General features: G+C 45.2%; 1 protein-coding gene across 1 annotated transcript; it reads left to right on the top strand.

Annotated features, from left to right (window-relative positions):
* The first annotated feature begins 2,445 nt into the window (after positions 1–2,445).
* On the top strand, positions 2,446–15,131 carry UTP23 (UTP23 small subunit processome component). The gene is made up of 3 exons (XM_075825804.1): positions 2,446–2,801; positions 6,896–7,070; positions 12,616–15,131. Exons 1-3 carry the CDS (start codon positions 2,614–2,616, stop codon positions 12,976–12,978), a joined length of 726 nt encoding a protein of 241 aa, XP_075681919.1. The 5' UTR covers positions 2,446–2,613; the 3' UTR covers positions 12,979–15,131.
* The last annotated feature ends 793 nt before the right edge of the window (positions 15,132–15,924 follow it).

Here is a 15,924-nt window from a genome sequence, read left to right as displayed (position 1 = left end):
CGTAATTTCAGCCGTAATTGACGTTATCGTGTGCACATACCCTAAGGGTATGTTTACGCGGCAGTTTCCGTAACGGCTGAAATTACGAGGCTGTTTTCAGGAGAAAACAGCTCCGTAATTTCAGCCGTCATGGCATGTTGAGGCGCTTTTCGCTGCGTCAATTACGGACGTAAATGGAGCTGTTTTTCCATGGAGTCAATGGAAAACGGCTCCATTGACGTCTGAAGAAGTGACAGGCACTTCTTTGACGCGGGCGTCTACTACACGCCGTCTTGTGACAGCGACGTGTAAATTTACGCCTGGTGGGAACAGACCAACGTAAAACCCATTGCTTTCAATGGGCAGATGTTTGCCGACGCTATCGAGCTGCATTTTCGGACGTAAATCGAGGCGTAAAACGCCCGAATTACGTCCGTAAATAAGCCGTGTGAACATACCCTAAGTGTGCCGCATGAGGAAAAGTTCTCACCTCACATTATGGACGGGGCGCACTCCTAAACACATAACCCAATTTGAAATTGGTAAATTGAATAGCGAGCATCTTCCTCCTGACATTGATCAATACAGAACAGTAATGTGTGGCGTATGAGATGTGGAAAACGTGTCTAATTTTGACCCCACTGTATCTGTATGTCGTATCTTTAACACTAGCTATAATGCATATATAATAGTCATCCATAGTGCCAGTCATAGTGCATAAATAATAGTGCGATAGTTGCCATAATCAAATATTCCAAACATCTTGATTTATTCAGTATTGAGTATGAGCGCCACACACAGAAATACGCGCACTTACACGCCTTGGCAGCTATCAATGAGGTTATTACTGGTTGTCTGAGGAATGTTATTCCACGCTGAATTCTCTTGGGCACGCAAATCATCAAGAATGGCTGCTGGCAGCTTCCTTTACAATGCCGACCAATGTGACGTCCCAGATGTGAGACAAGTCCGGAGAGGCTGTAGGCCATGGTACCACGTTTCGGCCACGCAGACTGCTCACAGTAGCACGAGTAACATGCGGCCTTGGGGTGTCCTATTGAAAAACGGCTTCTGGGACACTTTGGAGAAATTGCCGTACCACTGTTTCCACGACCAAATCAATGTAACGCCGAGCTGTTAGTGTACCTGGAAAGAAGACTAGATGGGTCCGGCTACCGTACAGTATGCCACCGCACACCATAATCCCGGGAGTAGGACCCGTGTGACGTTCCCTTGTGAAGGCCTCTTCATGGCGCTGCCAACGTGGACTCCAGACCCAACTCCGGCTATCATTGCATCCGAGACAAAAGCGGGACTCATTGCTGAAGAGGACAGACCTCCATTCCAGCCTCCATTGCTGCCTTGCTGTGCACCACGACAGCCTCTGAGAGCGGTGACGTGCGGTCAATGAACAGTGCTGACATCTCGGCCTAGGCGCATAGCGACCTGCCGGAGTGATAAACCAACGTCGATCAGTTCAAGGATTTAAACGTTTATTTTTTGGGATTCCCTTTTGAGAGATTTTTCACGTTTTTATAGTTAAATATAGGGTTGAAGCGGTTTTCCCATGAAGGAAATTTATGATATATCCACAGGTTATGTCATAAATGTCACATAGATGAGGGTCTCACCTCTGGGACCCCCACCTATCTCTAGAACGGGCCCCCGTAAACCCCGTTCTTGCTTTTTGTACTCGCGCTGCCTTCCAGATTACATGGTCGGGAGTTACGGAAACAGCGTAGCTCAGCGAGTTACCCCTGACCATGTAATCAGGAAGTGTCCGGGAGGCAGCGCGAGTACAAAAAGCTAGAACAGGGTTTAGGGGGCCCCGTTCTACAGATAGGTGCCGGTCCCAGAGGTGAGAGCCGCATCTATCTGACATTTATGACTGTGGATATATCAGAAATGTCCTTCATGGGAAAACCCCTTTAATTATTCGATTGTAACACATATTTTAGGTTACGACCTTCTTTCCACTGAATATATATAACGCTGCAACACTTAAACATACGGTCCGACGATTATTTGTTAGCATGAAGGAGTGTGACCAGTCAAGATGGTCGATTTTGACGTTTTTTTTCCACTGTTGGACAATAACGGGTCACGTCTCTTCATGAAAACAATAATAAAACCGTTGGTCTGCAGTGCAGGATCTTTTCAGATCGTCCTCGTCGCTTATGACGCAATCACGTCAATCTGACGTTCTTATAGTTTGTAGACGGTTGTGAATGTAGTCGCACGTCTTTTCTAACAGCAATTTTCTCAGTTTTATACAGAATTGTCTGCACTATATTCAGTGAATTTGCATGGCCAGCCTAGAACTACTACGCTCGTGCCAGAACTGCTGAGCCTTGTAGTTCCGCACAAACTAGAGGGACACGTTTCGTTTTATTATCAGCAGTGCAGGTCACGTGACTGTCATGGCCGCTCTGTTCCTCGCTTACCTACGTAACGTTCGTTGAACGCTCACGTACTTGGTCACATGACCAGTCAGGTCCCGCCCTCAGCGGGGCGTGTGTTGTAGAAGCGTGATCGTGATGTACTTCCGGGACACAGCACGCACGTGTTGATAGCGCAGCTTCTCGGGTGTGCGTGACGTCACGGTACGGAGATAGGTGACCCGATTCGCCCGCTATGAAGATCAAAAGGCAAAAACATGCGAAGAAGAACCTGAACTTCTACAAGCACAACTTCCGCTTTCGGGAGCCCTATCAAGTGCTGCTGGACGGGACCTTCTGCCAGTCCGCTCTGAAGAACCAAATCCAGATCAAGGAGCAGCTGCCCAAATACCTGATGGGGGAAGTGCAGCTCTGCACTACCCAGTAAGTGCCAACATAGCGCAATGTAGCAGTGGGCATGCATCTCTGTGACTTGGTGTGCGTCACTTGGGCGTGTGGTAATTGGCATGCAGACCTGTGGTTAGAGGGCGTGTGTCCCTGTGGTACTCTGTGGCAGCGGGCGTGTGTCTCTGGTGCTCTCTGTGGCAGCGGGCGTTTGTCTCTGTGGCAGCGGGCGTGTGTCTCTGTGGTGCTCTCTGGCAGCGGCCGTGTGTCTCTGTGGCGCTCTCTGGCAGCGGGTGTTTGTCTCTGTGGCAGCGGGTGTTTGTCTCTGTGGCAGCGGCCGTGTGTCTCTGTGGCAGCGGCCGTGTGTCTCTGTGGCAGCGGCCGTGTGTCTCTGTGGCAGCGGCCGTGGTGCTCTGTGGCAGCGGCCGTGGTGCTCTGTGGCAGCGGCCGTGGTGCTCTGTGGCAGCGGCCGTGGTGCTCTGTGGCAGCGGCCGTGGTGCTCTGTGGCAGCGGCCGTGGTGCTCTGTGGCAGCAGGCGTGTGTCTCTGGTTCTGTGTGGCTCTGTGGCCGTGTGTCTGGTGCTCTGTGGCCCTGTGTGTCTCTGTGGTGCTCTGTGGCCGTGTGTCTCTGTGGCCGTGTGTCTCTGTCTCTGTGGTGCTCTGTGACGTTGTAATGTTGATATATTTAGGGTATGTTCACACGACCTCTTTTCAGACGCAATGGAGGCGTTTTACGCCTCAAATTACGCCTGAAAAACGCCCCTAATACGCCTGCAAACATCTGCCCATTACTTTCAATGGGAATTCTGATATTCTGTTCCAACGAGCCTTTATTTTACGCTTCGCTGTCAAAAAAAACGTAGCGTAAAAAGAAGTAGCATGTCACTTCTTGAGGTGTTTTTTGGAGCGGATTTTCCATTGAACACTATGAAAAACGCCTCAAAAAACCTCTGAAAAGAAGCTCCAAATTTCATTCTCGGCTTCAAAAACGCCTCAAAATCAGAGGCTGTTTTCTCTGAAATCAGCTCCGTATTTTTCAGACGTTTTTTGTTAAGCGTGTGAACATACCCTTACTTTTTTAGAGTGTAAGCTCCTTTGCTATTTCCTGGTTCATGTAATGTGACTTTCTATGATCCAGTGTTGTATGATCTGACAATATTCTTATCCCATGTGATCACGAGACATCTAACGCTGTCAGTCACTGTGTGGCCACGTCCTTAGACTTCATCCTTTACCACTCCTGAATCGGGGTGTGATGCCTGTCCGAGCCGCCAGCTGCTGCACCCACCACCATGTGTCTGATGTCAGGAGATAGGCGCAGTGTGAACGTTCCCTACTTCCTATCCTGTAATTACACATGTGCTCGTACACTACAGAGCGTCTCTGGTGTCAGATACAGGAGGTTTCCTTCTTCCTCTGCTGCCTCTAGTCCCATGTTAAAGATTTAATAATCTGGAAGGAAACCTGAAATCTCTTATTTCCCTCTCTCTGGGAAGTCTCAGGTGAGGTTTGCAGTAATGTAGGGATCTGCTTGGCCCATCTTTCCCTATACAGGGCGGGAGAACTTGAGATGTAGGAATAAACATTGTTCTGTGTTGAGTATGAAGTGGTCTGAGGGGCGGTGCATGGCACAAGGAATTTTTGTCATGCTCCGCCCCCTCAGATCCTGCACTAGCTATAACCGTTTTTCTCGTAGGGTTAGTTTTAAAGGGGTTTTCCATGATATAATATTTACGGCCCATCCTTAGAATAGACCAACGTGAGATTTGTGGGGTCTGGGCTGTTGTGGTCCCTCTGATTAGCAGGACACCCTTCCCTGTAGTATCGGCTCACTCTTGTCTTTGTGGCAGCACTAGACATTTACTTGAATGGGACTGAGCTGCAGTACCAGACCCAACCACAAGGACATTAGTGTTAAAGAGGCTCTGTCACCAGATTTTGCAATCCCTATCTGCTATTGCAGCAGATCGGCGCTGCAATGTAGATTACAGTAACGTTTTTATTTTTAAAAAACGAGCATTTTTGGCCAAGTTATGACCATTTTTGTATTTATGCAAATGAGGCTTGCAAAAGTACAAGTGGGCGTGATTAAAGTAAAAGTCCAACTGGGCGTGTATTATGTGCGTACATCGGGGCGTTTTTACTTCTTTTACTAGCTGGGCGTTCTGACGAGAAGTATCATCCACTTCTCTTCACAACGCCCAGCTTCTAGCAGTGCAGACACAGCCGTGTTCTCGAGAGATCACGCTGTGACGTCACTCACTTCCTGCCCCAGGTCCTGCATCGTGTCGGCCACATCGGCACCAGAGGCTACAGTTGATTCCTCAGCAGCATCGGCGTTTGCAGGTAAGTCGATGTAGCTACTTACCTGCAAACGCTGATGCTGCTGCAGAATCAACTGTAGCCTCTGGTGCCGATGTGGCCGACACGATGCAGGACCTGGGGCAGGAAGTGAGTGACGTCACAGCGTGATCTCTCGAGAACACGCTGTGTGTCTGCACTGCCAGAAGCTGGACGTTCTGAGGAGAAGTGGATGATACTTCTCGTCAGAACGCCCAGCTAGTAAAAGTAGTAAACACGCCCAGTTGTAACACACACAATACATGCCCAGTTGGACTTTTACTGTAAACACGCCCACTTGGACTTTTGCAAGCCTCATTTGCATAAATACAAAAATGGTCATAACTTGGCCAAAAATGCTCGTTTTTTAAAAATAAAAACATTACTGTAATCAACATCTTTAAAGAGGCTCTGTCACCAGATTTTGCAACCCCTATCTCCTATTGCAGCAGATCGGCGCTGCAATGTAGATAAGAGTAACGTTTTTTGTTTTTTTTTTAAACGAGCATTTTTGGCCAAGTTATGACCATTTTTATATTTATGCAAATGAGGCTTTCTAAAGTCCAACTGTGCGTGTTTAAAGTAAAAGTCCAACTGGGCGTGTATTATGTGCGTACATCGGGGCGTTTTTACTTGTTTTACTAGCTGGGCGTTCTGACGAGAAGTGTATGATGCTGACGATTATTAGGCTTTTCAGTATATAGAGCATGTTTACCTTTCCAACCACACAGACTACCGACCGTTTATTTGTAGTCTTTAACTATGGCGACACATAGGTTTGCATAGGAGCCATTTACACAAAACGGACGGCGATTATATTCCCAAAGATGACATTTTTTTTTTTTAAGTCTTAGACGCATTGGAGCAGTCCAAAAAATTGGTTGTTAAAGTTAAACCCCTTATCCCGTTTGCACAAGTTCTTTAGGAGTAATAGTACGTATGCCCAGTGGATGGCGCAAGAGCTGGAGTAATGTACAGCCGACATCCCGAAACAACAGCCAGGATCGGAGATAACTCCGATCCTGGTTGTTTAACACCTTAGATGCCGCCACATTCAATGATCAGAGCATCTAAGTGGCTACAATCCCTCCCTCAAAAAACCCCAAAATGAATAAAAAATAAATTAAAAAAAAGCCCACATACAGTTGCATTGACGGAGTAGCATTTGAGTAGGGATAAGTCACTATATGTTCACACTTTTGACATGTTTCCATGTTACATTGTTGGAAATTGGACTTTTAAATAGCGTATTCACATTATGCTTCTAAGGGGTTGTCTCGTGAAGATTATTACATTACTTATTTTGTGCTTTGATTTACAGCCTGTATTGTATTCCAGAGCTGCATTCACAATTCTGCTAGTTGTTACTGGAAACAGTCTACAAACCTATTGTTGGAAACGCCCCTAACTGTTAAATTACCATAATGCTGGGGGACAGTTATTTTATTTTTTTCCTGTATCATACAGTTCCTGGTGTAACGACCTACATGTCTTAGAATGCAAATCATCAGAGCAAGCTCTGCAGACATTGATAAAGCAGGGAGTGCTAGGAGATTTCAGCTCTGAAGCCTGCAGAATAGTGAGTGCAGCTCTGGAGTATAATACAGGCTGTAACTCCTGATCAGTACGGGATAAGTAATGCATTTGTCATACATAAACTGGAATATATTGATCTTCTGCATTTATTTCCTCGGAGGGTAAAGTGACCCGGCACGTCCTGTATGTACTTCTAATGATGTACGTTTATTATATGACCTGCACCTGATAAGATTATGCTTTGTTTATTTTTCCTAGCTGTGTTATTAAGGAGCTGGAGTCCTTGGGGAAGGAACTATATGGAGCTAAATTAATCGCCCAAAGATTTCAAGCGCGGAGCTGCGCTCATTTCCAGAGTCCGGTCAGTGGCTCGGCGTGCCTGTTATCCATGGTTGCAGACGACAACTCTCACCATTATTTCATCGCCACCCAGGTATCTGTGAGAAAACAATTTATTGCTAGGGCGGCTCGGCTGCCTGGTGACGTGATTTGAATTCCGTTTCTATGGAGAAATGGGAGACATGTTGTAGAACGGGCTGGAGTGTTTGGTGAATGTTCTAATATAATGGTCTGCGGGGGTTGGGAGACTTCTAAATCTTGAAAACAGAAATAAATACAAAATGTATAGATTTCTATTCGTTTTATCTGTTTCTGGGAAAGCTGTGTGTTCATCAGAATGGCACCCAGCTTTCCTAAACTTCTGAACGACAAATCTACAGCAATTTGGCAACAGAGAATGTATAATTGGTCATTTAATTTAGGAAAACTGGGAAACCTCTCATTGGAAAGCTGTAATGGTGGATATATTGGTTGTCACAATACAGTCTGCATTTCTGATAGGTGGGGGTCCCAACTTTGGGCACCCCCCCCCACCTTTTAGAAGAACTAGTATTCCCGGACTGTACTTATGACCTATTCTAGCACTACCGATTTATTTTGCCTTAACTTATCTCTAAACCTGACATGTAACGTTTACTTCACATCTGAGTTTCGGTTTTACGTAGTTCTTCTCCGTCATGGGAGCAGAACAAAGAGAAACCGGAGCCGCCAAATTCATCGAATGATGGAAAACAGCGGCGCCCGAGGGAACCCATTGACTTTAACGGGTGCGATTGGGTTTCCGCCATGGTGTCTGTCGTTTGGCTAGACAAAATAACGCAGCCAAGAAAGATTGCGTCTGGGGCTCCATTGGAGCCTAAGACGGGCACAGAGCAGATGCAAGTTGGCATAACAATTCAGAGTCTATGGGAAGCTGGTGTAAGTTCCCTACGGACACTGTGTAATGGCTGTGATTGGTTGGTCATCCATTAGTAGTAGATTAACGTAACTCAGAATAGAATATGGTAAGACCTTCCACAAGACGACCGCTCCAGGACTGATCCTTCTCCGCTCCACAGCCGGACACTGCACCTTCTTCATCCACATTATTTGGCGGGTTCACATGTCAATTCGGCGCTTTGTTGTTGGCTGATTTACACGCGCTGAATTTACTAGATTATGATAATCTCTCTAAGCGATTTGACGTTCCTCACAAATGGATTACTAATTATATAACGACCAAGAAGATTGGACTCTTTTACTAAGTGTTCTTGGCTCGTAGCAGCAAGTCGTCTTAAAGGATACCTCTGTCTAGTAATATATTTATCAGGTTCTGACATAATGGGGCTCATCCACAACACGGCACATGTGGTCCAGCAGGAGACCACGCCATCTGACCCGGAGGGTATGTTCACACGGCTTATTTTCGGGTCGAAAAATCGGAAGCTGAACGCCTCCAAACGTCTGCCCATTGATTTCAATGGGAAAAACGGTGTTCTGTTCCGACTGGGTTTTTTTTATTTTTTTTACGTGGCTGTTTTTGGAGCTGTTTTCATGGACTATATAAAAACAGGTCCAAAAAAATTAACGCAAAAAAAACGCACCGAAAAACGCTAGTTAAAGAGGCTCTGTCACCACATTATAAGTGCCCTGTCTCCTATATAAGGAGATGGGCGCTGTAATGTAGGTGACCGTAATGCTTTTTATTTAATAAAACAATCTTTTTTCACAACGTTAGGAGCGATTTTACTTTATGCTAATGAGCTTTCTTAATGCCCAAGTGGGCGTACTTTTACTTTCGACCAAGTGGGCGTTGTACATGACGCATGAGTGCATGACGCTGACCAATCGGCATCATGCACTCCTCTCCATTCATTTACACTGCACTAGCGATATAGATATATCACTATGTGCAGCCTCGTACACAAACCCTAACATTACTACAGTGTCCTGATAATGAATACACATGAAATCCAGCCTGGACGTCATGTGTACTCAGAATCCTGACACTTCTGAATCTTTTCTGTGAGATTCCAGCAACGGATACGAAATCTCGCGAGATCTCGGAGCTAAACGAGATTTGGTGTCACTTGCCGGAATCTCAGAGAAAAGAGTCAGAAGTGTCAGGATTGTGAGTACACATGACGTCCAGGCTGGATTTCATGTGTATTCATTATCAGGACACTGTAGTAATGTTAGGGCTTGTGTATGAGGCTGCACATAGTGATATAACTATATCGCTAGTGCAGTGTAAATGAATGGAGAGGAGTGCATGATGCCGATTGGTCAGCGTCATGCACTCCTCTGTACAACGCCCACTTGGTCGAAAGCAAAAGTACGCCCACTTGGGCATTAAGAAAGCTCATTAGCATAAACTTAAATCGCTTCTAACTTTGTGAAAAAAGATCGTTTTTTTTAAATAGCATTACTGTCACCTACATTACAGCGCCGATCTCCTTATGTAGGAGACAGGGCACTTCTAATGTGGTGACAGAGTCTCTTTAATTAAAAAAAAAAAAAAGTCTGAAAATCAGGAGCTGTTTTCGGGTGAAAACCGCTCAGTTTTTTGCTAAGCGTGTGAACATACCCTGACCGCGGACAAGATCACTTGATCCTCGGATTCGTTCCTTCTTTAGGGGTTGTTGCACAAATCAAACTATTCTTCTTCAGTGGTGAAATAACCTGTGGGGGTTGGGATAACAGTGGACTTTATATCATACAAGTGGACTACCCCGGGCCTGTATCACAGAATGAAGGGGTTGCAATGCCAACTGGATCACACATCAGTGGCCTAGCCTAAGAATAGGCCAACAATAAATATTGATGGTCTTTGATGGGTATTCCCATCGGCACTAGGATACGCCATTACTTTTGTGATTGTTGAGAGTTCGACTGAGAATGAAGGGGCCGCAACGCTTCTTTATTCTTCTATAATTATATTATGCTGGAAAATCTCTGTGCCATTAATATGGACGGCTTCATACCAGCTGAGGTCCAAAGACAGGAACATGCCCATACACCACTATTGTAGTAGTTTACTATTTATTGTGTATTTGTTCTTGCGATTGAGTGTTATGTGATGACTATACTGCATTTAATCTCCTGTGTAATGCTCGAATACTGATTCTGCAGGGCACGGCGTAGCCACGTAATCTCCACGTTGTATCGCGCTTTCCATATATTTTATCTTTGGAGAATTCATTAAGCTACCCACAGGATTAGGAAAGCCCAGAGCAGCGCTGCTGATATTCTTCATGATGATTTGTTTTAAGGAAATTCTCTTTAAACGAAGACCTTGCTTTGTTCTCTTTTTGTCAGAAGCCGATCCTTGTAGAGATGTCGGACAGTAGCAATGTAGGTTCGGCATTCAGGATTCGGCACAAAGCTGGGTGACGAAAAAGCAAAATCTACATAATGCACTGTTTCAAGTCCTCACTGTTTTCAAGATCTATTTGCTGTCAGTGAATTGAAATTCTTGTTTACATCCACACAGTCTGAGATCTCGTACTTTCTGAGGGCTTATCTACAATTGTATTCAGTACGATCATCATTTGTGCTGCTGATGTATCTAGCTCAAATCGAAGTGGTCTACACTGCATACAATTGTAACAAACGCTCAGCTATTAGAAGTACAGTAGAACACTTTTACCAGTTTTTATCCTTTTAGACGTAATCAAAAATAGTCCCGTTCACTGACCGCAAACAGATCTTTAAAGTGGTGAGGAATTGGGACGCAGAATACTAGAAAGTTGCTGAACGTTTTATTAGACCATGATTAATTGTTGTGTCCCACAGAGGTTGTCATCCAGATTTGCAAAGAATCCAGAATGGCAAATCTGCCTCACGATTCTGAAAACCCATGTTAACAACCTCTGGGGGGGTTAGGCCTGGTTCACATTGTGTTATTTTCCTTTCGTTGGAGGTGGTGACGTATCCCGCTATATTAGGCATATAGTAAGATACGTCTCCCGTTCTCCCCGGGCAGAGTGCTACTTAAAACGCTGTTCCTGGGAAAGCCTCTGACATCACTGTTCATATGCTGTCAGGGGCTTTCAACTGCAGGGGCCCCGGTGACAGCATCGCAAGTTCTCTGGCCTGGGACTACTGGTTTAGGAAAGCCCTGGATGTCACTGTCCATATATGGTCAGTGATGTTCGGAACTTTGAGATGCTGAGATCCGCTCCTGGATAACCCACGGTGTCACTGTCCATGTACACTGGAGGGGCTCCTCCAGTCCGAGTAACCAGCCAGAGTGCTTCCGATGCTCTGGGTGGTGACTCCGTAGTTAAAATTCCCGACCGCATTGTCCATATATGGACAGTGACGTCAGGGGCTATCCCAGGGCCAGATTCCCATGGCAGAGCGCTACCTGAAGTTCTTCTTGGTGACTCCGACCCTGGGGAAGCTCCCCGAGATATACGTTTAACGTATACCTGATGGATGCCGTACAGTGGCATCCCTTAGACCCTGTTCACAGTTTTGTTTTTATGCGGAAACCACGTCGGAAGACGCGCCGAAAATGCCTCCCATTGATTTTAATGGGAGGCTGAGGCGTTTTTTTCTTGCGAGTGGATAAACAGTGTCGCGGGAAAAAGAAGCGACATGCCCAATCTTCGGGCGTTTACGGCTCTCCTGCCATTGCCATCAATGGGAGGCAGAGAAAACGTTTTTGCCCGCGACGCTCAATGCCTGCCGGCAAAAAACGCAGCAAACGGCGTGCAGGCAGATCAGAATCTGCCTCAAAATTCCAGATGGAATTTTTAGGCCGAATTTTCCTGCCTGCAAAAAACTCTGTGAACAGGGCCTTAGACTCCCCTTCTGAAAAAAGTATATCGCATGGTATACACTTTTTGCGGGATACCTCTGGATAGAATAACGTAGTCTACTAGATTATTCCATCCTGTAAAAAAAAAAGTATACCAACCTGACTAAGACTAAAAGGACAATCTTTTGGCCTTCATCGGGCTAATGGAGCATTATGGGCATGTTTAGCCTGTACGTCAGGACATATATGCTGAACATAGGGCGAAAAGTCATGTAAATAAGAAAAAGCTAAAAAATGAACCATAAAGAGATATTCTGGTTTCAGCAAATACATTTTATTTTGCTTGCAGTCATTCAATATGGGTTTGTTCACATCAGCGTCAGGGTTCCATCAGACCTTTCCGTCAGGGGAACCCATAAATGGAAACCTTAGTTTCCGTTGCAAATGGTTTCCGTTTGTCTCGGTTCCGTAAGGTTTTGTTTTGTTTTTTTTTTGTTGTTTTTTGCGGAATCAATAGCATAGCTGACTACACTATTGATTCCACCAAAAAAACAACTTACAAAACGGAAACCATTTGCAACGGCAGCATTACCATTGAAATCCAGGATAATGCAAACGGAAAGCTATGGGTTCCCCCTGACGGAAAGGTCTGACAGAACCCTGACGCAGATGTGAACAGGACCTTTATTGCTGAATCCCAAAGGGTATATTTGGTCAAGTGATGGGCGCACAGGTTCACCGCTTTTTACAGGATTATAAGGGCACAATTATTAGAATATTAAATGTGCGTCTTGGGGGTCTGCCTTTTACTGACCATTTCTGAATTTTTGTATTTTTTTTAAATATATTTTTTGGTTTCTACTTTGTGTAACATCTATTGAATTTTGTTTCCCAGGACCAAGAACTTGCAAATAAAGTGAAAAAAAGAGCAGGAGTCCCCCTGATGTTCATCATTCAGAACACAATTGTTCTGGACAAGCCGTCCCCTAAGTCTGTGGCCCACGTCCAGGCTCTGCAGGCCAATCAGCTGCTTCCCGAGCATCAGAAACACAACATTGAGCATTTGAAAGATGAGCAGGGGGTCTCGCAGGTCACAGAGCGCGGGGGGAGAAAAAGGAAACGCGTTGGGGGTCCTAACCCTTTAAGCTGCATGAAGAAAAAGCAGAAAAACGAACCAAAACCCACAACACCAGCTCCCGAGCGAAAGAAAAAAAAGAGGAAAAGAAAGAATAAGCCCTCTGTAAATCCCACTGCATAACTGCGGAGACCCCTACTCAACAACTGCAGATTTTATATTTTTTTTTATCACCGTGCTGAAGGGGTTGCATAACATTAGAAACACTTGGCTGCTTTCTTCTAGACACAGCGCCACTCTTTTCTAGTGGCTATGTGTGGTATTGCAGCTCTGCCTTATTCAAGTGAGTGGGGCTGAGCTGCAAAACCAGACACAGCCCATGGATAATAGTGGTGTGGTTTCTGAAAACAAGCAGCTGTGTTTTTCTAATCTCATATAGCCCCTTTAATTTTGTTAACTTTTAAAGGGGTATTTCCAGATTTGTCTATTTTATCACCTTTCCACAGGGTGGGTGATAATTGTCTGATTGCGTGGACCCCCACCGATGACTAGAAGGGGTTCATGAGCTCCTTGTACCTCCTTGACCACGATGAGGACGTTGATTGGAGGATTGGTCGAGCGTGTGCGCTGCCGCTTCATAAGTCTATGGGAATGATGGAAACATCCGAGTACAGTAAGCTCTGCTGTTTCCATCAGCCCTGTAGACATTGAATGCAGCAGCTGGTGCATGCTCAAGCATCGCTCCATTCCAGCTCCTCCTCACTGCAGGGGTGCAGTGTGCAGGAACAGGGGGTTCAGGACCCTGGTTCTTGTAATCTGTGGGAGGTGCCCTCAGCAGTTAGACAATTTATAACCTATCCTGGGGAGAACGGTCGATTCTGAGACACCTTTTTAAGAATTTGTATTTATTTCGGCAAGCAATGGCCTTGTTCACACTAGCCTTTAAATAAGGTACACATATTTTTGCACATTAGGATTATGTTACTGGTGCATTTTCCCATAATCTAGGTCAGTGGTCTCCAACCTGTGGCTCTCCAGTTGTTGAGAAAGTTCGATTCCAGCTGTCCGAGCAGGTTGGGAGTTGTAGTTTTACAACAGATGGATGGCCACAGGTTGGAGACTACTGGCCTAAGCAAACGGCTTGGACCCTAGGGTGCTCTCTCAGTACGCTGGCACTTTGTAACAAACTATCAGGACAGGAGAGAGACTTGCTATCGATATATTTAGCTCACACAGGATGGTCCAGACTGGATATAACAATCTCGCTGTGAGCAGTTTCTCAGCCACTGTATGCGAACAAGAATATTTAGATTTACGGACGGCAAAAAGAACTTGACAGCAGTGAGGGATTAAAAAACAAAATCTGGGAAAGTTGCAGAACTTTGGGTTATGCAATAGCAGACTGGATGAATAGTGCAGTGACGGCTGCTAGGGTGAACGAAGCCTAATGTGTTCTACCTGAGCAATAATCGTGTGTTTACCAATAAAATAAGATGGCTGTTTTCTGGTGCCCTGTCGCTCATGCTCGTTCTCTTTTGACTGCAGCAAGAATGTTATTAGGCCTCATACACACGACAGTAAGGCCGGATTCACACAAGCCTGTTCAGTCCGTGATATACGGTCTGTATGTCGGCTGCATTTCCCGGGCTCTTAGCATCATAGTTATTTTATGACGCTGGGTGTCGCTGTGGGTCAACTGTCCCGTACTGTAATCATGTTTTCAGTACAGGACAGTAGTTCCACGGAGAGGCAGGGACTCCTAGCATCGTACATAACTATGATGCTAGGAGCCCGGCTCCCTGCACTGTGTTCGTTCTGGGAAATGCAGACATACGGACCGTATATCACGGACCGAATGCGCTCGTGTGTGGGGACTCCTAATAGTTTTTACTGTCCCTGGATACGTTGGCTACGGATACACGTCCATAGTCGTCCGCAATTGCGTAAGCCCCCATAGATTTCTTAGAGTCCGTGACTCAATTGCGGACAAGAATAGGACAGCTTCTATATTTTGCGTATTCTTTCTATGGCCCGGTACACATATCCGAAAAGGTGTCTGTGGCCAATTGAAATGAATGGGTCCTGCATTTTCATCTGTAATTATGAATGCCGTAATTAGGGATGAAAATTATGGTTGTGTGCATGGGGCCTTAGTTCAATGATCATCAAAAAGAGGAGGGTGGAGAGTCAGAATCGGATCGGGGTCATTTGAGGTGCAGTGTGAAGATAAGCTGGCTTTTTTCTCTTCTAGAAACTGCCACTCTTGCCCATAGTCTTTGTTGTTATTGCAGATGATCCTTATTTATGTTAAAGGCTAATAAAATTTGATGTCTTTTTGTTTGTTTTTTCCCTGGAGTGTATGTATTTTGGAATACTATTTTTATAATATACTGTAATTCTAAATTTTACTCACTTTTATCGCTGCAGCTACTAAATATCTTCTGTACATAGAAGCTGCAGAACGCCGCGGTCAGCTGAATCTTGTCAGTGAGCTGGTCTGACTGCTTGATTGACAGCAGTTGCTGTGTGCCTCTGACACCATCACTTAAAACCGTTTCGATCAGTATGTGGCTGGGTTCCCACATAGCAGATTTGCTGCAGCTTTTGCATGTGGGTTTTTTTTACGTCAAAACCAGTAACAGAACCTTAACAAAAGGAAATCTATAAAGAAAGGCTGTATAGGTCTGCTCTCCTGCGTCCAATTCTGGTTTTGGCTTACAAAATGATGTCAAAATCTGCACTTTGGGCACCTAGCCTTTGATAAGGTGTCAGAGGCACACAGGAGCCACAGTCAGACCAGCTCAGTACCGGATTCGTCTGCCAGCGGTGTGCTTCAGCGTCTATGTACAGAGGATACACAGAAGCTGCAGTGCTAAAATGTAAAACCATATTACATAAATTTAATTTAACCAAAAAAAAAAAAGGGCATCAAAAGTTTTCTTAGCATTTATTAAGGCTGAGCTGCAACACCGGACACAGCCCATTGGCAAGAATGGCACTGTTTCTGGGGTAGTAAAAAGATGCCTTGTTTTCTGATGTCAGGTAATCTAATTCTGCTATGGAACTACAGATCTTATTAGTCTCGGAGATGGTGTCTGCCCAGAAGGACTTTCATCATTCTTCAGGGCT

Source organism: Rhinoderma darwinii, chromosome 5 (assembly GCF_050947455.1).
Source record: "Rhinoderma darwinii isolate aRhiDar2 chromosome 5, aRhiDar2.hap1, whole genome shotgun sequence".
In the NCBI taxonomy this organism is placed as follows: domain Eukaryota; kingdom Metazoa; phylum Chordata; class Amphibia; order Anura; family Rhinodermatidae; genus Rhinoderma; species Rhinoderma darwinii.
The sequence above is the reverse complement of the archived record's forward strand: the minus strand, read 5'-3'. Positions and strand labels throughout refer to the sequence as shown.